The following is a 26,292-nucleotide window of genomic DNA, read 5'->3' on the forward strand; positions in this document are numbered from 1 at the left end:
CACACACAAAACACATAAACGTACGCACACTCACACATGCACGCATGCACACACACAGTCCCATTCCTCATTACACACACCGAGAGCAGAGCAGTGAGAGATCGCGGAGAGCGAGCGGGAGCGGTGCTTTGGTGTAATGGGAGGAAATGTTAGTGTTTCATCTGGAATTGATGAAGTCTTGTTTCAGCGGCTCTCCCCGGAGCAGGGCCGCTGAGCGCTGGCTGTGTAAATGAAAGGAGCAGCCCAGACTGGACCGGAGGAGCAGAGAGCCAGTCGATAGAGCTACTGGAGAGTCATACTGAACTGCTTAGAGACTCACAGCTTTAGGAGCAGGAGAGGACTGTTTCACAAAATAAAATGCCTATACTGGTAACTGACGGGTAGTACAGATAGAGCAGTTTTTTTTAAAGGATGAAGCACAGAATATCACTTCATGTTTTCCTAGAAATACAGCTATTAATGTGGGAAATGCTCTGTAATGAAATCAGATTTTAATCATCGCAGCAAACTTCTGAAATAATTAAGTAGTTAATAATAAAACAGCAAACAGAGCAAGAGAGCAGTGGCAATGAAGTGTTGCAGAATTAAAGGAACCCCTGTCCTCTAAAGCAAACATATACTGTATACAAGAGTCTACTTATTTATACATTTTGTTAGAATTATCTGTTTTGTCCATTCTTATATTTGCATCATTTCCAATACTAAACTTTCTTTGCTCTTCTACTAATTTTTCACGGTACTGGTTCTTCAAACATAACAACAGGCACTGATAAACCCTGACCTGGTACGTAAAAGACGAGCAAGAGAAGACTTGAGCATGAGCCAGATCTTGAATGATGTAAGAGGTCTTAGATCTAATAAAGCCAGTGTGGAAGCTGATGTAAATGCTTGTTCTAATAAAACCCTGGTGTTAGGGGTTGTGCAGAAGCAGATTTAAGTGCTTGTTATAATCAGACTCAACTGTACTCTCCAGTCAGAGAGTGTTGTCTCAGGTTAAGCAGACAGAGATGAAAGGAGGAGGAAAAGGTCACCTCTACAGACAGACTGTAATATATTAAGTACTGAGGAGTCAGACACAGATTTGACTTTTCAAACTACAGTATAACGTTGAAACAAAACTAATAAAAAAAATCAGAAGACTTGAATGATAACTTTTTGCTTGCTGTAGCAAAAGCGTAGTTGTATTTTAGAATGAATGTAAATGAATGTATATTTTGTGTTATACTTTCATTTATACCTGTTACATGCCGATTTAAGTAAGTTTATTAATAAAGAGCTTCACAATAAAAGACAACAACAAAACACATAAAATAGAAGCAATATAAAAGTAATACATAAATTACTGTGGAGATGGAAATAAATTGAAAACAACCGTTCACTTACATACACACACATACTGTATAGGGCTGCACAATTTTATCGAAATCGCATTATGTGCAATATCCAAATCGCAGGGGGGCGCATTATTTGTTAAAGGCAAAATATGTGTCAAACCATTCTGAATTAAGTATTGTGGTGCAGCAGAGAAATCCAGGCCTACAAATCCTATCCTACTGACTAAAGAAAAAAATATTTGTTTGGTACAGATTCTCGCAAAAATCACACTATAATAATTTTAATTTCTTTTAATTTTAATATCTTTTAATGAAAAGGAAAATAATTATACAAAAAGTATCCTTCCCTCCAATATCGTGAAACATATCACAATTGCAATAAAAGTCAAAATGATCGCAATTAGATATTTTCCTCATATAGTGTAGCCCTGCTGCAATGCCTAACCTCAGCAGTATGGATGTTTAAACAAAAATACACACAAGCAGAAACCCACAAACAGTAGCATTTATTTGCAATGTAGTTAGAAATAAACAGTGTTTGTATAATCATTGTGAGATCCGTAAGAGTTCAGACAGAAGGAGGGAATCCGATCAAACATTTTAGACTGTGACTAATAGAAAGAGGCCCATTAGTCAGAACAAACATGTAGGCAGTCCAACAGTGTTCATGCACATTACCTCTTATGGGACAGCTGTTATAAGGGTTGCCTCAGACTTAACTAACACAAACAAAGAGAAAGAGGGGGTGAAAGCCTCACTTAAAACCTCTGACTCCTCATTCATAACTGACCAAACAAAATCCACTTCAGACTCCACACAAACACACACAGACAGACGCAGACAGATAAACAGCACACAGGGCCATCTCAGTCTGACTGGGCTAAGAGAGAAGAGATTAATTAACATTTTTATGTAAATGAGGCGTTTGTGTCTAATTATTTCTGTTATTCCAGCAGCAGCAGCAGGCTTTGATGTGCCAGCGGTGGATTTAAATAGAGGGAGATTTCCATCACATCCTCCCTCTGCGTCACAGCCAGGCAGGAGACAGAGACAGCAGAGAATACACACTCCGCTGGGACCCACACATACACACTGTCTCGTCATGCACAACCATTTTCACACACACACACACACACACACACACACACACACACACACACACACACAGTTATTTTACCTTAGAGGAAAAATCCTTATGCGGTTCTGTGTAACACACACACACACACACACACACACACACCCCCCACCCCCACACACACACACACACACACACACACACACACACACACCGGTCCTCCCAGTTGAAGCAGTTGAGTGTTAGAGATGCGGAACCTTTAATTGGCAGAGCATTCATCAGTGTGTTATCTATCTGAGGGAGAGAGGGCCTTCATGGCCTGTTTGGTGCTAGTTTATGAGCTGATATTAAAGCCAGTTAAAGTACATAAAGGGGATAAACTTTTACAACCTGAACTTATAGCCAGAAACACAGGCTGCGCACACTGCACCGCCAGGTCAAAGAGTAACTCTGAAATATCTGCGGATCAGTAAGAAATGGCTCTGCTTTATCTGAACAACAAGAGACTCTCAAAAAACTAAACAAACAACGATGGTGTGTCAGCAGCAAGGCAGTTTCAACTGAATTTAATTTCCTTTTACAATAGAAGCTATAATTAAAAAAAAAAAAAAAAAAAAAAAAAAAAAAAGTAAAAAGGTACACTGTGGAGTTTTTGACCATAAGTTAAGCTATGGAGCACTGTTTTTACGAGTGGGTCCCCACTTTGTTTGTATCATTCACAAAACGAGGACACACATGAACGTGCACAATCAGGTGGGTGATAGTATACAGTATACACACTCCTGCTGCTAGTTCCAGGCTATTGCACTGATCAACAGTTGGCGGTGGCTAAAAAGCAATTAGCTCTCAAAGGCCATAAACATGTACACAATGCAGGACTTCACATATTAAAACATTTGCAAATGTATTTGAGGGAGGCATTCAACGAATATTTTAGACCTTATGGATACACACAATGTGTTATGGTAAGGAACACAAAATGTGAACATGACTTGTAATGATGTTGTTTGTTTAAAGGAAAAATCCAGGGCACCTTTAAATTTATAACTCTAATGTGATACTGATGTTGATACAGTTAAACTATATTAAACTATTTAAAAACAGTCTGAGAGGTCAACCAGTTTATTCTTATACTTTTGTACATGACTTTTGTGTATGGCTACTGGTCACAACATTTTACTCATTTTATTGTCAAGCTTTGGGAAGTCAACACTTCAAGGGATTTCCAGGGAACTCCTTTATGTTTTTCCATTTCATTTGACTCAAAGCGAATGGTTGCTAGGATTTCTGATCAATTTCTTCAAACATTTAAACTAAAACTTTATGTTTTTTGAAAAGCTGTACGGGGATTGTGCTTCTTGCCCCAATCAGTGTCACTCTTGTTGAAGTCTGGGTTTACCAAATCTCCCCAACAGAGGTGGTGAGTAAAATGTTAGTGTAGCAAACAGTCATGATGGAGAAAAATATGTGAAAAACCAGGATGACAAATACTTATATTTCCCTTTAACTCACTGGTCTCATTTTGATAAAAGTTCATTCATAGGGTAAAAGGATTAGTTGCTTTTCTCTTTTCTTTCTCTATTATCTTATAATATCTCTCAAGCAGGAGGGTGATGTGTCAGGAGTGTGGAAACTTAAAAAGGGAGACACCCAGCAATATGGCCTGGCTTGTGGAGAGGCATGGAGGAGACTGCCGGAGAACCGCTGACAAAGAGGCAGTCTGAGTGAAAAAGAAAAGCAGACATAAAGAGGGAGACAAAGTGTCAGAAAAGGGAGAGACGCCGTGACTGTGGGAGAAAACACATCTAAGAACTGTGTACAAACAGGGATCAAAGAGGCAGAGAAATGAGGGCTATTCCTGAAGGGGCTTTTGCGTCTGATCCCACAAGTGTTCCCTCCACTCCCACTATAATAATGTGAAGGCTTGAAACAAACATTGTGATAACACCATGCCACTGTATCCTGTCACTCTGAGCCTGGGGGAGCCAAAAATACCAGGTATCCCTCCTGTTTCATAACTCCTGACACCTGACACTGCCTGGTCTCCTCTTGAGTTCTCCCAGCTTACATTCATGCTCACATCACTGTCAGGTAATACACACTCAAACACACACATGTGTATATACTGAATATGCCCCTAACATGTACTCCACACACTTATTCCTGCATGTACCTGCCATGAGTTTCAACCACATTATAAGATATTCGTTCTATTCATAACATCCTGCAATGTTGGGGAAGTTATACTCTCCATTGACTCTACAGATAAGCGCCTCACTTCAATTACATGTAGTGAACCCAGCAGGGCTCTAATCTGCATGTTAGCACAAGGATAACTAGCTTTCTCTTTCTGTCCAATCTCCCCCCTTTTCTTTTCTGTCTGACACTTCATGTACTGCTGATACGGATCACAGAGTGTATTATCACAGAGAGTATGGACTGTGCTATCAAAGTGGGGAATATTACTGACTGTCTGTGAATGTGAGCACATGGCATATGGATATGCATTTGTGGGGTTAATAAACAGACTATCCAGGTCTTTTTAACAGCCCAAAAAGCCCTGATCTGGTGACCATCAGTTCCCTTGGCTTTGTAGAACAAAGGTTTATGGTGAGTTCATTTTTTTCCAACCCACCTCAATGCTTTATAGCTCTGTGTAGTCATATGTTATTTTGGGGGGAATCGGTCTTGTTAAAAGGTCTTTGCAGTGAAATATCTGCAGAGATTATGTGGGCTTTTTTGATATCATGCAGAAAGATTACAAACAGGGCAAAGCAATACACATTATGTCTCATGAGAATACATACAATGCAAATAGAAATCCAGATGTGTCAAGTTTTCTTCACGGTGCTTTCTCTGGAGTAGCAGCCTAACTGCTCATTATGTTATATGTTCAGCTTTTCTGAATGGTCCATTTTCCATTTCCAGTGTTGAAGTCTGCTCATAGAGGCCATTGATCCAAAGACAAGCTGCCTTGACTGATTGCTGGGAGGAAACGCTGACATTATGTGCATCTGTGTGTGTGTGTTTGTGTGTGTGTGTGTGTGTGTGTGTGTGTGTGTGTGTGTGTGTGTGTGTGTGTGTGTGTGTGTGTGTGTGCGCGTGCATGCGAGAGAGAGAGAGAGAGAGAGAGAGTGTGTGCGAGTGTAGAAGGAGGCAAAGCGGGTATTAGTCTGATGAAGTCATACAGGAAATCAATGTCGTATTGAAAGGAGAAAAATGCCCTGCCCAGGGGTGGTTGCACACAGGCCCGCACACAAACACACCGACACACTTAACAATGAGACAAAGTGTGATGTGCTATGAGCAACAACAAAAAAAGAAGCTTGATACTGAAAAATTTGTTGGTGATATGTCAAGTTCAAGTACAATGCTGAGGAGAGAGAAAGGCCAAAACAGGCTGCAGAGGCTTTCAGATACGCCCACAAGTGTGTTTCTCCAGTTATGTTGGTGATAGTTGCATCTGAATGTGGATGCCTTTGTAAGTATGCACATGTACTTCAGGCTTCATAGGTTTCCATATAAGAATTTGTGTGCATTCTGTATATCAAAAGGCATAGAGTGCAGGGCCGGCTCCAGGAGAGCAAGTGTTTAATAATGTATGGGGCCCAGAGACAGGGCCCTATAGATGGAGATGGACTGGGTGACTGAATTGTCAAGACACACACAGATCTGCACAAACACAAAAGAAAACACAAACACACACACACTCACAAACCATACTCCATCTTGTTCACACTAACATACACACATAAACATACACAGCAGTCCATCTTAGCCGCGCTTCTCTTGATCTCCACTCCGACCACATCAATTGTTAATAAAGTCGGGGCCCAGACTGATTACTAAAGATTATTCTGCTGTTTATTCTGATCAATAGAGCATTTCTATTCCTGCAGGCCCTCATGGAGATGTTTGAAGGAGCAAACGAGGGAGGGAAGCAAAGACAGAAAGACCCATAGAAAGACGTGGGCCTATATCTTAATGACTTTAGTCGCAGCAGTGTCTCCAGTGCCTACTGGAGCTCAGAGGGGAAGTTAGGTAGATCTTAGCCTTGGGCTACAGCTCATGATTCCTACCATCAACTTCAGGACTCGGAGCCCAGCTTAGACTGGAGTGGATATTAATTTCACTGACCAAGTGGCAGACAGAGGTACTTCATAAGACCATCAGTCACCAGCCCTAAGCTACTCAGCGGCTATTACTATGGTAATCTACACCCCAGGCCTGTGTGTGTGCGCGCCTGTGTGCATGTATACTTGAGAATACACACGTTTTGTGTATACGTGTGCAAGAGGGAGGGAGAAAGACAACAGGGAGGGATTGAGCAACTACTGTAAGCCTGTATCAACACTCATTAACAGAGACACACAATTACGTAGTCCCACACTTATGTTTCTGTTCAACCGGCATATGATGTTCACAGAGTAATTAATCATAAAAGGCGGAGAGGGGGAGGAGATGAGGAAAGAGGGAGGGGGTGGGGGGTGGGGTGGGAGTTGGAGGGTGGAACAACATTATGAGTCTGGGTAATTGTCTAATTTTCCTTCAGAGAGCCCAACAAGGAATTAGAAAACAACTGCTAGTGCAGTCGCTCCGTTCCACAGTTGGAGGATGAGGAAGACTATCAAAGCATCCATCGTTTACTAAGTATAAAAAAATAACCAAAACCAGTAAAGATGGTTGTTGAAAAGGTACCTTTTTCATTTTGTTGCTAATGACTAAATGGCTAAATGTTTAAACTCAAAAGGGCACACACTGTTTGTTACTACCTTCTGCGAACACTCACTCAGGCAAAGCACAAACTGTAGGAATACACTCCTTGGAAGAGACCCAAGTAGGGCACACACACCTACATGTGTTTGTGAACATTTTTTTATAAACATGCAGATGTGTACAAATGGACAGACCAGCTGTTATATAAATGTAAGCACACAAACACTCTTGGACAACAATGCAAATGCACAAGAGGCACAGTCACATCATTGTGGATTTTGTGTAGCTTTATGGGACAACAGCAGGGAAAAAGAAATGATCATCACGGATCAGAGGTGTTACTGCTAAATCCACCATCACTGGAAGGATAGAAGAGACGGAGCAGGATGGGCCTAAAAGTGACAAATGAGACATACAGCCAGACAGACAGACAGACTTACACTAACTTGTTAGCCTTCCGGTCACCCATACCCAGTTCTGCCAACAGTAGCACTTTACTTTAAAGCGCTCTCTTTTCAGCAGGATAAAATAACAAGGTAAAAGTGTGAAAACAACTTAAAGTTACCTGCACTTCAGTAAAAGCTGTTTCTTCCACCCCCCAAAATTAATTGCTTCTTACTGGGGACACTGAGTGCACATGACAGTGAAAGTCAAAGAGGTAGAAGGCATCGCCTCGGTCCTCCTTTGTTCGGTAAATGACTAAATATTTAATGTTCCGGGGCTCTTAAGATTAAAGGTAACATGTTGTCAGTAATAGTGGAGCTACTTCAAAGGATGTAAATTATGCATTTCTTCCTTTAGCAGAGAAATCAAAGCAGGTAATGAAGATTAAAGTTTGTGGACCTCCATTCTCTCTCTGGTTGAGGAGAGAGGAGAGGAGACGAAGAGAGAGGGAAGAGGACCTGCGTTAGGAAAGTTAATCTATTCGGAGCGTGGGTTATCTGATTAAAGAATCATTGTGTTCATTTAATCTGTTCCAGTGAAGCTGGTGTATGGAGCTGGGAGATAGTGGTGGGGCAGGTGCCTAACCACCACTGTCAAGAGGCGCTGAGGCCAAACCAAAGTGGCAATCAAAGAACTGCATGACTTTGGGGAGACTTGGAGACGCGCACAAACCAGCTATGTTACAATTGTTCACTTGTATTTGAAGTAGACAGGTGGGAAATTGTCTGTAAAAAAAAGAGACAGGAGGAAGAAGTAAAGAGCTTCCAGTCACAACAGCATCCAAAGTGCAGGTATAGGGCTTTTTCCAAAACATGACATTTGACGCAATCTCACTCCTGTTCCCTTTAACCTTTTCCCCCTTCTGATGTATCTGTGTACAGATTGAGACTATACTGTCTATCAGTCCTGGACATTTTTTTTTGTCTGTGAAGAGCTGTGCTTACGAGTCCCCTCGGGGCTATATGTTACTCCTCTATGCTTCTCTAAGACACCAGTTAGAGCACAATGCCACTGGCCACCAGAAGGAGTTGACATTTAGAAACACATTTTTTTTGTTCTCTAACAGTCTGTGCTCCTCCGTGAGAAATGAGTAAAAAGACAAGAGACGCTAAAAGGAGAAGAGAGGCGCTTAGCCCTGTCTTCACACCCATCCGCTCTGCGCCAGCCATCATTTAGGCTATCCCACAATGCACCTCAGACAGGCCCCAACGGAAGAGTCAAGCCCATTAGCCTAGCGACGAGAGCGCTAATCGTCACATTCCATTACAGTCAATGGCAGCGTGATGATTCTAATGTCCATTTGGAAGAAGTCACACAAGGGCCGATGTTGCGTCACCAGAGAAAAAGAGGGACACAAACCAAAGAGTGACTTTGAGGTGACTAAGGCTTGGCAACCAAAACTATTATTTGAGTGTTTGAGCATTGAACTATATTTATATTATGATTTGGGTTGAAGACACATTGGGATCATTATCAGCATTTCCTCTCACATCTCCCCCCTGATCTAAACCAGCACCACAACCCTCTACAGTGTGTAACTGTACAAACAGCACTCTTGTGAAGCTGAGACAGTGTCGCGCGAGGCACAAATGTGAAGTGAACAAAGCCCAGTGTTATTCTATTGGAATCAGATTCCTCTTTAACTGAACATAGACTTATCGATCACCGTGAAACTACACAAGAGCAGCTTCCAAATGAAGGAAAGTGTGAGAGAGCGGAGCGAGACAGAGAGATGGAGGGAAAGAAGGAGAGAGGGAGAGAGAGAGAGAGAGAGAGAGAGAGAGAGAGAGAGAGAGAGAGAGAGTGAGAAAGGGGTAAATAACATCTTCATCTTCACTTGCGTCTGCAGCAGCCAGTCAGTCAGGCATCATTAATCCAGTGAGGAGCCTCATCCGTAATGTATTGGTTCATTTTACAACACTATAGGGCTGTCTAAATATTGACAGAGCTCTGTTGTCTGGGCTATTGACTCTCGTCCGAATGCTCCCCTTCAGAGCACAGTGTAAAAGGGAACTGTGAGGATCTGATGTGTGCATGCATATGTGTGTGTGTGTGTGTGTGTGTGTGTGTGTGTGTGTGTGTGTGTGTGTGTGTGTGTGTGCGTGCGTGCGTGCGCGAGTGGGAGAGAGAGAGTCAGAGCGCTAGTCCACGCAGAGTGCTGCCTTCACATGGACAGCACATGTAACAGCACAGGTTAGAGCCCAAATGCAAAAACAAACTTAAGACACATGCGTGTATTGTAGACAGACACACACAAACATACACACTCAATCACAAAGAAGGGCTGCAGCTTCTTGTAACTTGGCTGTCCTCTAAGATTCACTCACCTCAAATGATTTCTATGCAAATAGAGCCACGGAGAAAAATGCAGCAGCTGAATTAAATCCAAAACACATTTGGTCAAAAATCAATTCCCCGGGTCCTCTCCTCATCCACACAGACAGCCTACTCTCCACTCTCCCTATCCACAGCACACAGCCCTGTACCGCTGATAAATATTCATTTTTTATATTTATGTTACAGAAAAAAGCTGTGATGGGCAAAATAGGAAAGCCTCCCCAACAATAGCCTTCTGCAAACACACACGCAAGCACACACAAACATGAGAACACACTAAAAGACAGACTCGCGGCTTACAAATAATCAGATAACTACTGTGATTCCTCACATGGATCATTTAATGGAGAATAAATAACATAGATCTACATTATGATTTGAATGTGTTATACTTTTAACATGTTGGATATACTGTGTGAAAGCAGCTTTCTGACCTCTGAGCACACACTGCGCTTTTAAAGTCCTTCTACAGCTTTCCACTCTCCCTGTGCGCCAGAACAACCACGACTCTCCTAACAGCACATGAACATTCTCTTTTTCCAAAAAGAGATGGTAATTACTTGACAAATCACTGCCTCTTTAAAGTACCAGATGAAAGAGTGTTAATGGGGGGAAATACACAGGAAATAAAAAAAAAATTTTTTTTTCACTTCTCCGTTAAGTGGCCAGAGAGGGAGAACTGGAGATATTTAATGTTACTTAAATATGCAGTGTGATTCCACCCGCTGATTAAATTATAGCAGATGAGATCTTCAGTTGGCTGGAAACTTGAAAAAGTCCAGAGCTGTTTAAAAATGCATCAAACATGCTGTTGGATTAGCTCTCTGTCTCTGTCTTTCACATTCCCGCTGAGGGGAGAGAGGGGAGGACCGAGCCATGGAGAGGGGGAGGAGAGGAGAGAAGACAGAATCCACTCCTCTCTCACAAATAAGACTAATGCTGGTGTGTATGACAGAGAGCAAATATGATAATGAAGAAGTCAAAGCGCACTTAATAATGAAACAAATAGAAAAGGAATTATTTGAATTAAGTCAACCCACTGCAAAATGTGACAGCGTCCGCGCGTGTGTGAGTGTGTGTGTGTGTGTGTGTGTGTGTGTGTGTGTGCATGCGTGCGTACGTGCGTGCGTGTGTGCATGTGTGTGTGTGTGTGTGTACGTGCGTGCGTGTGTGCATGTGTGTGTGTGTGTGTGTGTGTGTCAGTGAGTGAGAGAGAGAGAGAGAGAGAGAGAGCGAGAGAGAGAGAGAGTATTAATTAGTGTGTTTGCCAAATGGTCCAAGTGAGAGCCCACTGGGTCCTGTGCTCTGCACTTTTTTGCCCTCTTCCTCCACTCTCTTTCTCTTCCTCTCCAGAGCCAAGATGTGCATACGTTTTGGGCTGCTTGAATTTCTCCGTTAATAATTGGGCTGACCCACACGGGGCCCTCATCCACTGGGACAACACTGTAAACATGAGTTTTTTCTGGGTGGGAGAGCTTCTCTCAGTGCTCTCTCTCTCTCTCTCTCTCTCTCTCTCTCTCTCTCTCTCTCTCTCTCTCTCTCTCTCACACACACACAAGCTGAAAACACAATGTAGCGGACTGATCAAACAAATAAACTACCAACCAAGACGACAAGAAAAGCGGCTTTACTCCAACCCTGTTTTTTCCAGTGATGAACAAAGAAACACAAACCGCTTAGAGCGCTGCTCCCACTCAGTCAATGACAGAAAAAAATAAATAAATAATTGAGCGCAAGAGAAACTGTTTGAAGAGTCAGAGGCTTCTTGCTCACCACATTGCATCAGAGGGCCAGTAGACATAGAGTACTTTCCTGCAGAGATGGGTAATGAAGGCGGGTGGGAAGTTATTCATAAGAATCTGACCATGTAAGCACTTGTGTAGAGACATGCTGTTTAATTTGTAGTTTAAGCAAAAGAAGTTTTCAAGTCCGGCTGCAAATATGGCACAATAATGTCACACTTGAGTGGGCAAACAGGTCAAACCACCTCCATTGTGCTCCTTCGGGAACAGTCAAAATGCGGCGTGGGACTCCAGCACGCTGAGGGTTAACAGATTGAATGAGCTTTGGAGCGGTAATAGGTTGTCCAAAAATGTACCGCTTATCTTATATAGCATACTTCCATAATTTAGATGCTGTTTGCATGTCTGTGTGTGCATGTTTCCATTTGTTTGTGCGTGTGTATTGGTGGGGCTAAGCATGCTACTGCCTGTCTGTGTGTGTGTGTGTGTGTGTGTGTGTGTGTGTGTGTGTGTGTGTGTGTGTGTGTGTGTGTGTGTGTGTGTGTGTGTGTGTGTGTGTGTGTGTGTGTGTTAGTTCCTCTCTGTGTGTGCACATACTGTCGGTATGTGCACAGACTGTATGTGTGCAGGCATGCTCCTGAGTTCAGAGGTAGTGACAGCTTTGACAGCTATACCTGCCAATGGCCAGATCCCGGCGATAACCCCTGCTGTCGCCACAAAGCCGACAGAAAAGCTCCAATTTCCCCCCCAGACACTGGGCCAGTCTATGGAGGCAGAAGGGGGGTGTAGAGAGACAACCTCCAGCCATTCTCCACAATACACTCTCCTCATTCCACCCCACTAACACATGAATGGCGATCCAATTGATTCTTTTTCACCCCAGTCCATTTTCCCACCCAGCCAGACACAGAGAGAGGATTTTGTGCTCATCTGCCCGTCCTTGTGTACTTCATATCAGGGAGAAGACTTATAGAAAGGGAAGGTAAAAAGGGGGGATCTTTATCAGAAAGCGAATTAACGCTCAAAGTGCTCCATTTGGAAGGTATATCAGGCCAATCCATTAAAAGGGCCTTCAGAAAAGAGCCGGTGCGGAGGACACCTTGAGAATGAACAGAAGACCTTGCTGAAACAGCACTCTTCACACACAGGAGGAGGGAGAGAGGGAGAGACAGAGAGAGAGAGAGAGAGAGAGAGAGAGACAGAGACACAGAGAGAGAGAGAGAACGAGAGACACAGAGAGAGAGAGAGAACGAGAGACACAGAGAGAGAGGGAGAACGAGCGAGAGAGAGAGAGAGAGAGAGGGTTTGTGCCACGTGGGGCTGCATAATCACCTGCTAAACACTGTAAATTACATAAACTTGCTTAAAATCCAATTAGCAATTGACAAAATCACTTCTTAATGCAACACTGCTAAGAGAAAAAAAAACCCAAATGACATTCAAGCCATTTTCATTTAGATTTGTCTCATTATTGTCCATGACTAAATAACATTTGCAGTCCACGTTCTCTCTGTCATACACACTGGCCTATGTGCATTTCCTCTCTCTTGCCCTCTCATGCACACACACTCATGCACGCACACACCTGCTCCAGCAGTGAGTTCCATTAATCTTCTCCCAGGCCCTGTCCTCTGCGGGCTCACCCAGGTGAGGGAGGGGGAGGCTGGGGTCAAAGGCTAGAGGGGTGCCCCCATCTGGATGGGGGCCTCGTGAACATTAGCCCCTGGCCAGTGGGATGGGGCCGGTGGAGGGACCACCCCATACTGACTGCAGAAGGACAGCGATTAGAAAAAGAAAAGTAATTCCTATTCACTTTAATTCACTTTAGACAAATGGACAAAAATTTAGACCACATTACAGAAGAGGAATACAGTAAAGATCACCACCCTTAACACAATACAGTCTCACATGAATGTAAAGCAGTAAAAAAAGAATAGACTTTTTTTGTGCTATAGATGTGCAGTCAAACACATTTTCGAGGAAAACAGTGGCAGAAAATGTAAAATACAGTTATTTAATAATGAGAATCTGCTGATACAGAGTCTAACCTGATATTTTTATTTTACCCCATAATACAGCTGCACTCTTCATGGTCTCCTATAATACATTATGTAGTGTACACTGATTTATATGTATCTGAGCGTAGCGGAGTTTCAGTATGTAACTTTTGATGCGCCACTTTATACCACACATACATTCCACAAGCTAAAATGCACTTTGGATGGGTGATTCACTTGAGAAATGTTGCAAAATACGTAAAGTACTATAGCAAAGCAATCATTTTTTAGCCGATGTGCTCATATTATACATTGATAGCTACAGTAGTGTATCTGGAGATAGATGGCTTACAATAAACAAAGAACCACAAATGGATCATGCTATATATTGCAATTACTGGTCATTTAAAATATGTATTAACTGGCCTTGATTTGAATCCTGCAGATCAGTTTGGGACAATCATACTATTTGTTCATAGTAATAACATAGTAAGCTCCTGTAAAAACAAAAGGCCTGGGTATACAGTCACAGTCAATCGACATCAACAACATAAACTTGAAAGACTTATGATATCAGGGAAGATATGGTTTTGGCTCTTACAGATCCAGTGTGTGCCACCGTGCAGATCACCCCAGAGCTGACCTGTTCCCAGCCTGAGAACAGAGACCCAGGCCCCAGGGGTGATCCTGTCTTTTTGTGCCTACGCTCCCCCTCTCCTCTCCAGGGTAAGACCCCAAACAAGCAGCCCCTCTGTCTGGAGCACCTACCAAGAACAGAGACTCAACTCTTCCCCTGGCATTATTGAACAGCTCAATGAACAGGGAGGACACACAAAAGTTACAGAGAATGAGTGAGCAAAGAGAGAGACGGGCAGAGGGGAAAAAGCCAGAAGAAAGAACTCTCATTTGTATTAGCGTAAATACACAAGGCCACACACACATGGGACTTGGCAGCACAATTTGACGAGGATGACTGGTCATCAACAAGGACTATTAAACAGAAAAATAATCTCTTCTCTGTACACGACAACAACTCTCCTTCCCTTTCATTCTGTCATCCTGCAATATTATTTTCACTGCAAGGTGTTCATGTTCATAATGACAGTTACTGTATGACGACGATGACCGCATGTGGTTTGTGTTCACTGTGTCATTCTTTGAGCGCCACAGTGTCGTGCTAAGAGGAAAAACTGTGCTCTTAAAGCTATAGTGCGTAGTTTCTGCCGCCCCCATGAGGAATTCTAAGTACCCGACCCCTCCAATTGTAGCCAAGGAGGACACAGGATTAAAAATACATGATGGACTCTACAGAAGAGGTCATTATCTTCATGCGTGGGAAAGTCACCGGACGCCACAATCTTCTGAATATAGCCATACTGAGAAATACAGAAAGAGTTGTGTGGAGCTGATATTGGAGTCTTAATTAGCTTTGTAGCAACTCATTTTGCAATGGCTTGAATGTTATGATGACGTTCATTAATATCAAAAAGTTACGCACTAAAGCTTTAATCCAGGGTCAAACGCAGAAGTAAGATATAAGACAATATTTTAAAAAAGCCACATAACCACATAAAAACTTGCTAACTAACTAAAAACACGCACTCATCTATTCCTAACTACCCCCTCCCACCTACCCAATCTCTCACACACACACACACACACACGCACAGACTTGAAAGTGTCTGATATGCGAGGCGTGTTGATCCTGTTTATAATGGCGAGTTTCCTGGTGTAAGCTGTTGGTCTCCCCTGGCGTTGGTCTCCCTCTTCTCTCCAGCCCCTCATCTCTAATGCATGAGCCAGCCAGAGAGACCGCGGAGGCCAAAGAACGAGCAAAAGGGAGAGCGAGGGAGCGAGAGCGAACAGAGGGAGAGGCTAACCCTGGCACTGCGGTGCAACACTTTCATATTCTAATAAACCCAACATGAATACACCCATACACAGAAAGGGAGGAAATTGCATTTCTAAAACTCTCTCTGTATCAAAGGGCATTCCGCTGAACATCTCTCATACACACACACACAGACACACATAAACATGCAGTCCGGCATTTTCCAAACCCGGGAAAAAATTAACTAACACAAACATACACACAGGCACGCACACATAGGGAAGGCTCAGAGGGATTACAGTCTGCTGACGACAGCAGTTGAATACACACCACACAGGCATAAAAACACAGAAAACTTCTTAAGAGAAGTTCTGTTTGAGAAAGTTCTAACAAGATGTCAGATATTGTGGAAACAGTAGGAAATTATTTCTCTGATTATATCAATGCTTCACTGAGAGCATGAGGAAAACCAGTGATGGGTAACAACAAGAGAAAGTGAGACAAAGAGCAAATCAGAGGGCAAAGATCTGGAGCAGAGAGGCAAATATTGTGCAAAACACGTACGCCGAACTCCAACTCAGACGGGTGCCTCATTTCTGGTCCCATCTCCGTTAGAGCGAGCCATTTAATTTCAGGCCGCTGATACCCATCCCTCCTTTCACAAGAGTTAATATCCCATTCTCCCTCCTCCTCTCTGCTGATGTGTGATGGAGTCTCAGTGACAGCCTGTAATGCAGGCCTGTATGCATTGATTATATGACACCCTCCATTCAGGTGTGCTATTAAAGTTCCCCTCCTCTCTTCCTCTCTGCTCTGCCAGCGGAATAATGTCCAATAATAAAAGGAGCAGGTGACTGGAGCTGAGGCGAGAGCCAGGCTGGCCCAGACAGGAACACTAGTTCCCTGGGCAGGACTAGATGAAGATACGCCCATGTTATTCACCCCAGTACCGTGAGCCATTGAGGAACAGGGTGGGGGAATGCATAATTGCATTTAAATTACATGAAGGATGCTTTGACTACCCCCTTGTCTGGCTGCCACTCCCCCTGCATATCTGCACCCATGTAAAATCAACCCATCCCAAATGCTGTAGCTCCCCTCCCCCAGCACTCAGTAAGGACGCCCTCATGTTTGTCCCACACATACAGCCATACAGGACACAGAGAATATGCCTTTCATTAGTGTTCAGTAATAAGTGTGTCTCTGTGTACGCACTATGGAACTTGATATGGCGATATAATGTGTTTCAAACCTCTAAAGGTAAGTAACAATTCAGAAATGAAAATCAGTGCCCTGAAAGGTGGCTAAAAAACACATACAGTATGAATAAACTGATTACATTAATTAAATGAGGCAATAATCAAAAGAAAGAGAGGCAAACTACAAGAAAGGACAATGGCCAAATTAAAAACTAAATATAACTCAACAAAACAAAACTTTCTGTAAGAAAGTTCTAGCTACAGTACTATACCTGAGTAAACAACTGCACTTATCACCAGACAACAACACAACCCTTTTTTTTTTTTTTTTTAGCAGCCACAATCCAAACATGAAAACTCTGATTGGGCAAGTGAAACTGGTGACCTGAAGCTCATCACACCAGGTAAGAGAAGCCAGGGTCATGTTGGTAGCTCAATAAACCAGGTAAATCCTGGAGACAGAACCAGTAGATATCCATCATAAACAGAGCAGAGGCCATGACAATCATGATACTGACAACAACATTGGTGTTTTTCCTAAATGAATAGATACACTATGCCTCATTATTTTGTTAAGACAAAAAATAATAGCCAAAATGGTGGATATTGCGAAAACTCCAATTAGTGAGGTCCTGTAATATTTGATTTCAAGTCAAAAATCTTGGATTATTTCAGACTGATAGGACAAACCATATCTGAAAACACTATGGGCCCTATCTTGCACCCGGCGCAGCGCAGCGCAGCACAGCACAGCACAGCACAGCACAGCACAGCACAGCACAGCACAAAGCCCAACGCAAGTTGTCAATTTCCCCTCCAGCGCCCACTTTGTTTAAATAGCGAATGCACCTGCGCTAATCTGTGCGCCCATGGACGTGCTGGTCTTATAGGGAGGTGTGTTCAGGTGCATTCTTTTGCTTTTCCCTTTATTATACAGTGATAGTGGACAGGCTAGAAAGGGGGAGTGAGATAGGGGATGACACGCAGCAAAGGGCAGCAGGTCAGATTCGAACCAGCGCCGCTGCAGGACTTACTGGGTGAGCTAGAGACCGCCCCGTTCAGGTGCATTCTTGGCATATTCCTATCTTGAGAGAGAAACCTGGTCTAAAGTCAGTAACGCAGCATTTCATTGTTATTTTAATGCCTGCTTCACCTCATGGAGTTTTGGTGGCATAGTGCTCTTGTCATATATGATCTATACCACACAAAGGGAGAGGGGAGAAATGGACTTTTCAGTATGAGCCTGTCTCTCTCAGCCCCTACCATTATATCACTTTGTCTGCTGTACAACTGTCTTATAGGCTATATTAGCCCTCCTACACAATCTGGACTGTGGTCATAACATCTACATCTTTTAACTTATTCCCTGTTATATTTTGTTCTTATTCAATCAGTCAGTTAATATGTTATTATGTTAATATTTCATAGTCATAGTTAATATTTAATAATACTCTACTGCACTGTTCAATCCCTGCACTGTTCACTTTTGCACACAGTCTACCATAGCACCTTATCATGGTCATTGCATTTCTGTGAGTGATTTTTATTTTTATTTTTATTTTTATTCTTATGTGTGATATATGTGTGTATATGCGTTTGTTGTGTTATGGTTGTGTAAGCTACTGGATGCCTAAAATTTCCTTCGGGATGAATAAAGTATCTATCTATCTATCTATCTATCTATCTATCTATCTGCTCACGTGCTTTCACTTCACGCACAAGCAGATCAGTTTCTTCTCCTGAAACTCTCTCCTTCCTGCTCAGCACATTCACCATCATAATAGCAATGCGCCAAGGTACAAATGCACCTGGCTTTTAAAAGGAATGGGAGATGACACTCTGATTGGTTTATTGCATGTTACACCCGAAACACACCTATGATGCCACTAAGTACAACCCTTTTGAACCATGCGCCTGGCACACGGACCCTTTTTCCACCGTTAAACTAGCAAAAGTGGATTTGTACACGCCCTAAACGCACCTGCGCCAGGCGCTTCGCGCTGTGCGCTCAGATCATTAAAATAGGGCCCTATAACTTAAATGAAACAATGAATGTTTCACCATGAATTATTTGTAACCACATCACACCTGATCTTGTGCATTTGTTCACAAATTTGTATTAAACAAAATCAGTTTAATGTTCATGTCTTCATTTGCAAAGTTTGAGAATATTTGATTTGAGTCTGTCTGCCTTATGTCATTTTATGGGTTTAACATTAGAAAGATTGCACACATAACAAGCACAGAATAAATCGTGTTCATATTCTTTCTACAATTAAAAAAAAAAAAAACTTGCACAGTATCATATCATTGGTCACCAAACACATTTGTGTATTTTAGCACAGATGATTTAATAAAATGCTTGATGTTTTTTTTTTCTTCTAAAAACAGATACTAACATTAAAAAGTTCAACACCTGAACTCAAGGCATAACACAGGTTTTCAGATCCACATGATTAGATAACAAGACAATGATAACATAAATATTCCTACAATATTTCAGAAACCAGAAATGTATAGTCTGTCCTGTAGGTTGGTACACAAACCCATTATAGTAACTAAAATCAGGTCATATTATAGCAGCTGTACCAAGCCTCAGACAGACAACATCTTTAAGCCTTCTGCTCTCACCCACACAGTATTCCTGCTGTATAGCACAGCGGTCTACCTTCACCATCTCTGCCTTCTCTTTCTGTCTTTCTGGGAAGCTCCAGGCCCAGAATAGAGCTCAGAGCTCTAGGGTTTACATAAACCACAATACCTTCTCAGCTTGGAGGGGAGGAGGGGAAGAAAGACACAAGCATCTGTTTATGTTTGCATTTTATTCCAAAACATAAAATTGAATCAATCTTTTAATACTCTGGATTGTATAAACATGGGAGAGAACTGCTTGAATAAATATCAAGAATGAAAATGGATTTCTCGTCGACGACTATTATCTATGTGGTTTATTTATGAATACCCCGGCTGGTGCCAAAATAGGCAAGACATAAAAAATACAGAGATAATGTGTTTAGCCTTTTTCATTTTCTTCTTTTTAAGTGAACGAATAAATATTAGGATTTACATCACATTTACATTTTTATCAAAATCAAGTTGCGTGTATGCAACCATTTTCATCGATGGTTGCCAGGACAACTGTGAAAATAACAAGAACAACATGACACTGACATCTTTAACAGGAAAATCATTAAAAGCAACATGAGGGGCCAGATGATGCTGTCTGTGCCACAGTCAGTCTGTGACTGATAATCACCATGCTGGATCCATAAATAGACTAATAGCTCTTTCACTGCTCCCACTATGATGCACTCAGTCAGGACGGTTAGTTGGTGTTTTTGTAAAAATGATAGATAAAATCCTCTCAATCTCAGAATCTCATAATAGTGGTGTGTGATATCAGACACAGTGTGAGATGCCAACATACACACACAAACACGGCGCACACAGCAAAACATACGCCAGGGCCATCTATCGCTGGCCACACAACACCCACCGACGCTTAACTACTTCTCATACACACATATATTCATAAGGTATTATGCAGAATAACAGTTTTATGGGTTTTAAATGGCATTCATTTACGAACACTGTGGCTAGCCATCACATGGAAGGGCTATTTTATCCCCTCTTAATGTAGATCAGTCTTCTTGGGTGAGATGCAGAGGGAGGGCCAGGACATTAGGGAAGTTGGATCTGTCTTCAGCCGCTGATTAAACACTGGGCCGAGGTGAAGGAATAGAAAGGGATGGCATCAATTGGGACTGAGGCCCAAATGCATAATGGAACCATCACATGAATGCTATGCCTCCATTAATATCTTTGAGGGTGGGGATTCCAGATAACAAGAAGCCTTTTCTGTCCATATGTCTTACCTCAGGTTTTTACGAGCAGCGCTCTGGTTATTACCGTACACCGCACAGAGTGAAACAAACTTCACACAACCGCACTGAGAACCGCAGCAGATCCTCCACAGCCAGGGAGATGACTTTCTATAGTCTGTACACGCTCCAGTGTGTGTGTGTATGTATGTGTGTGACAGGTTTATAGGAGTCATTTATCCTGCTCAGCGGGCTAGTGTAGTGCCGAATGGTGGCCTGAGTGCCAGGCGTAGCTTATTGTTGTGTAGCCTTTATGGGCTACATTAAGTACAGCTGAGTGAGAGGGAAACATACAGTACAATACCCTGAGCTCACACATGTCATACACACAGAGATTAACTACCTCCCTGGGCCCAGGGCAGGCCTGCAACCACTCAGCACAAGACCCTGGCACACTACCTCCAACTGCAGACATGGGTGAAGGGATGTGAGTGTATGAGAATGTAGGTAGGCACTAAAACTAATTACAAAAGTCCGTGGAAAAGTTCAGTTAGCATTTAAAGAAATGACTTAAGGATGATGCCTTGAGACACTGAGAATCTCACGAATCATTCTTATCAATACTTGGTCTGCTTAAGATCACGGAGGCTGGTTTTGCTCTAAAGTAGACGAGGCAATATTTCAGTCAGAAGCACTACAATCCAGATGGTGAGAGATCAGAGCAGGTCATTAAAAAGCCTCTGTCTCTCCACTCCTCGGATCAATCTGAGCCATAAAAACAACATGGATCTCACATCACCACTGGACTGCTCATTACTGGCTTCGTTAATAAATATATAAAACAAATATGCTATATATAAATGTAATTAATTATTATGCGGAACAAATATGTGCACACGCATAAACAAAAACATCCATGTGTGCACTTGTTCTGAGACACTCTGGAACAGACAAACGGGTCCAACAGTCAGGCCATTTGAAAAGCAGTTTTATTCTCTCACTTACCCACTTATAACACCGCACCCACCCGCGTGTCTGCTTTTTTGAAAGCTTCATAAGCGTCGCCTCTTCAACTGTGTTCCACAGTGTAAAAATAGAGGCCATTATATTGCCTAATGCCTACCTGCCAGCCCTCTATGCTCCCTCCTGTAGACGAAGGCTTTTACATGATGAGGTGGCTGACATGTTCCACACACACCATCCATTACCATATGTACACTGGATGAGACTCAGCCTGCGCAACTTATACTAATGCATGTTTGGTATGCCCTGTGGGGGTGGGAGACACATACGCGCACATGTACGCACACGCACACACACATAGCACGCTTGAACAAAGAGATGCGCAAACTCTCTCCCATACAAATCTGATGGCAGCACTGTGATATGCCACTTGTATTAACAGCAGGATGCTTTTAAAGTAAATAAAAACATTATAGCTGGCTCTCTGGGTGAGGCTTGGTGCTGCTTCTCAGAGGCTCGCTCTGTGTATGTGTATGTGTGTGTTTGTTTATGTGTGTCTGTGTGTGACTAGAGGAGGGGGGCAATCCTCTGCTCTGGGGCGGCGGTTCCTCTCTAATTGCCCCTCTAGGTGCCTGTGTGCTGGAGAGCTGAACTGAGGGTAAACACAGATCTAGAGATGATTAATAGCTGGAGGTCAGGGCGGAGCACAAACAGGCAGAGAGGCTAAGACCTCACTTCAGCCTACCTCGGCCATCCAAACCTACACACAAACACACACACTGCACGCCGGGAGAGTTCATTTTTTCGACAGCAGATCGTGTTCACACCACCACATAAAAATAAAATAAAAATCCATCCATCCTAGATTCCTATGAGCAAAGCGGAGAAGAGGTTGAAGATAAAAGAAGAAGTAGATGAAGCAGGTCAGTCACGGGTCAGGGTGAGAGGTAAAGTTGAAGGGTGAAGGGGAAGGGTGAGGGTCACGGTGTCGGCCCACGGCAGTAGTCCTTAACAAGCTCTGATCAATACATGACCAGGAAACCCTGAGCTCCTGTTTCTCCTGCATCCCTACGCAGCTGTAGGTGGTCTTCCAAAGATTTTACACTGTAGCAGAGAAAGACGCACACCCTGCTCTCATTACTTTCCCACTTTGTCTTCTCTGTCCCCTGACAAACACACACACACACACACACAGTTCTCTTCCCTACAGTGCGTCCCATGCACACATTTCTATCTCTCGCACCAATCTGCACACAACACACACAGCACATCCCCAGCTGAATGGAGTCAGGTTTGGCGGCCCTTCATTTTTCATGCAAACGGTAATTTAGTGAGACTGCCTATTGATTGAGCGCCGCTTGTCTCCCAAACAATGCCACTTCAATCAGCAGCCCGTGGGGGGAGAGGGGGCCGGGGGGAGAGGGAGGATATGTAGGGGAGAAGAGGGGGAGAGAGAAGGGAGGGCTGCCGATAGCTGCAGTGACTGATTTAAGAGATGGATAAAAAGCAGATACGTCCCCCGCCCCTGTACTGATTAATGACAGTGGCCAGAGCAGCCCTGGACTATGCATCATGATTTAACCACCAGCCCCTCATCTAAAGATTAGCGTGCACACACACACACACACACACACACACACACACACACACACAGTAAAGGCACCCACACACACAGTGCGTACTGTACCACACAGAGAGACAAGACACGGAAGGTGTGAAGGGAAGAAAGGGACGTGAAGCAGGGAGAAAGACAAGTGAAAGGATAATGGGGGCGAAAGGAGATACTGTACTGTATGAGTGTGTTGAGTTGGTTTTACTGAATATTCAGTGGCAGAAATGTGCTTTTCAAAAAAACTCACTTACAGTCCAGAACATACTGGAGACAAATGAGGAGACATACAGTCCAGTGCAGTCAAACACAATCACACACTCTGGGAGTGAGTTTGTATTTAGATGCCAATGTAATTTATTTGCCAGTCATGTGGCTAATTGTGTGCACCGTCAGCTGGACATGGCAGATAGTTCAGTGAGAAGAGTGCAAGTGTATGTTGCTGTGGTAAGAGATGTGTTACAAAGACAGCAGGTGTGTTTACTACACTCACACTAGTTCAAATGGAGCTATTAAAGCAGTGAAAACAGACTGAAGGTAAGGGCTGCAATTGACAGTAATTCTGATTATCCATTAATCTGCCAATTACTTTTTCTTGATTAAATGGTTTAATCTGGAAAATGTCAGAAAGAGTCCAAGGTCACGTCTTCAAATTTTGTCCAAACAAAAGTAATGACGTTAAATCACAAGCAGTCCATATTTCCCTTTATGGCAACAAATATAAAACACAATAAAAATGATGCCTAGAAAACAGCAACAGATTAAAAATTAGAAACAACATAATAAGATGGAGCAGAAGAATCTAAAAACTCAGGGTTTTTTTAAACAGCTGTAAATTGCTAAGGTTTTATGTAAAATAGAGAAAGTGTCTGATTTGTTGGGGGACAGAAGGTGTGCTGTCCAGAACTTGGTACTTATTCCTACACTGACTACATCACCTCATACAGAAAGCCAGGAGTAAAGGCTAACTATAGTTTCCCTTCACAAAACCACAAACCTTTAGTAAGATGAAAATATTAAAGAGGGAAATAATTGAAAAAAAGATTTTTGTGATGAGCTACAATGAGTCAAAGGTGTTAAAAAGGTTGTGAAAACGTTTCTGTGATATTGCACCTCAACATGTACAACAGAGTCCAGCTACAGTCCAATCGAGCCCAGTCTTCCTAGCCCAGCCCCTCGCTGCAAGCCTAGTCTATTACAACCTGGACAAACCAGACAAGGCACAGTCTAATGTCACAGTTTGTGCTCAAGTGCAGTGCAGAAACCTAGAGCACAATGTAAAGTTGTGCGAAGGAAAACACTGACTCTGGTCCATTAGTTGTGTTGGAAGCTGAGGAGGAGGATCGGAGCCCCTCCCTGCGGCTGCTAAAATATTCATCAGACTCCCTGAGAGCATGTCTGCTAATAGTTATACATGGAGCAGGAGAAAGAAGTGAGAAGGAGGAGGAGAGGAGAGGGGTGGGAGCGAGGCAAGAGGAGGAGAAATTGGGGAGATGAGCGATGCTCCCTGTGTGCATGTCAGCTAATAGTCAAACATGACGCGCTAGGAGGGAGGGGAAAAAACAGTAGAAGAAAGAGAGGGAAGTGAGGAGAGGGGTTGTTTAAATAGTCTGTGGCTGAAATCACAGGGGATGAACCACGTAAAAAAAAAAAGCAAAAGTGAGGAAGAGAGAGACACAGAAGGAGGAAGAGAGAGAAAGATTGAGAGGGAGTAATCACTCCTTTTCCTCCTCCCCTGCCATCATTCGCCCCTCCAAGCTGCATTCCAGATTGATTAAAAGCCCCTCTTGTAATTGTCAGATCTTGTAGGAACCATCTCTGTGTTCGAGTGTGTGTGTGTGTGTGTGTGTGTGTGTGTGTGTGTGTGTGTGTGTGTGTGTGTGTGTGTGTGTGTGTGTGAGAGCAGGGGGGTAGAAGAGAAACCCAATTTCAATCACGTCACCAGTGTAACAGTACTTCAATAGCCACCAGTCGCTACTATATCAATCACAACTCCCACTACTCAACCAAAGAAATATTGTTGCTGTTGTTTTGTCTCTACAAACCAGGTACCAGGTAGCTGAGCTCTATTTTTGTATCCCGCTGAAATAAGAAAAACATACATGTGCATAAACACACACACACACTCACACAGTCATTTCTCCAGTCATTAAAATGAGAAACGGCCGATGGTGTAGAAGCTGTTGAAATACCATTAAGAAATGGAGACAAATGCAGTGGATCGCAGCATCCTAAGGCAACCTTACGACAGTAAATCAGACAGTGACGAATATTACTGCGACCATGCCACATGCATATGTACACACTAGACAAAATGCATGTGCACACACTCCTCCGCACAAAAACTGTGCAAAGAACCTGCGAGGCACCTTCTATGAAAGCTCCTTCGGTGGATTAATGAGTAATTATCCTAATTAAATGTTTCCTGATCATCCGTTATGATATATGGATGATTATTATGTTCAGAGATGATTAAATGATAGTACAACAGAGCAGTCTGATATCATTTCAAAGAATTAATGAGCGTTTGTACAGAGGAACCATGTGGAAATAAGGCACAAATTAAAGATTGAATTACCTTTGATTTAATCAATTCAAGACTAATTGTGAGACACAGTAATAGAAAACTTGTTTGCCATTTAATCAAAGGTGGATAGGCATGTTGTTTTCTGTTTTGTTTTGGGGTTTTTAATGTGGAACGCTCAAAGAAGTTCAACAAGTGAAAAATGCCATGCAAGAGCATTCTGTGCAGACACATACAGTGCCAAACAGACTTTCTGCAGGGCTTTTTACAGGATCACTATATCAAACACAGTGCACTTTAGCATATAGTGACTATAATGAAGAAAAACAAATAATGCCAACCAGAACATGAAATTCCACATAACGCTCCCAAGCAGACTGTTCTACAATATGTAGTGGTATATATGTATATGCTAATACGTACTTTTGAGAGCACACATGAGAGTAAAGAGCCTAATTTATACTTCTTTTTTTTTTTTTTTTTTCAAATAACCACCTTGCATGCAGATTGCGAAATGAGAAACATGCTATACAGCTAAAACAACTTCTCTTTTGATCCTTTGAAGACATATCTGCTCTTATGACCAGTTGATTGTGTTAGTTAGCCTAATGTAAACCAATAAACGAGGCTAACCTTGTAAGCAGGGTCAATACTTATTTAAAAGCTCATTGATTAACAGTTGTGATTATTGATCATGCCA

The 26,292-nt window shown here is 42.6% G+C and overlaps 1 protein-coding gene across 3 annotated transcripts in view; it reads right to left on the reverse strand.

Moving 5' to 3' along the window:
* Positions 1-26,292, reverse strand: part of wwox (WW domain containing oxidoreductase) — a 135,649-nt gene that overhangs the window by 44,179 nt on the left and 65,178 nt on the right. Inside the window, exon 9 of one of the 3 annotated variants that reach the window (XM_036002772.1) lies at positions 3,978-4,129. The exons of 1 other annotated variant lie outside the window; for it this stretch is intronic. In XM_036002772.1, coding sequence (XP_035858665.1) covers positions 4,028-4,129 — 102 coding nt within the window. In that variant the 3' untranslated portion in view covers positions 3,978-4,027. Of the gene's footprint in view, positions 1-3,977; positions 4,130-13,303; positions 13,416-26,292 lie in introns of those variants that run through there. One more of the 3 variants, XM_036002773.1, reaches the window with a different exon arrangement.

Source organism: Sander lucioperca, chromosome 7, assembly GCF_008315115.2.
Source record: "Sander lucioperca isolate FBNREF2018 chromosome 7, SLUC_FBN_1.2, whole genome shotgun sequence".
NCBI classification, from domain to species: Eukaryota; Metazoa; Chordata; class Actinopteri; order Perciformes; family Percidae; genus Sander; species Sander lucioperca.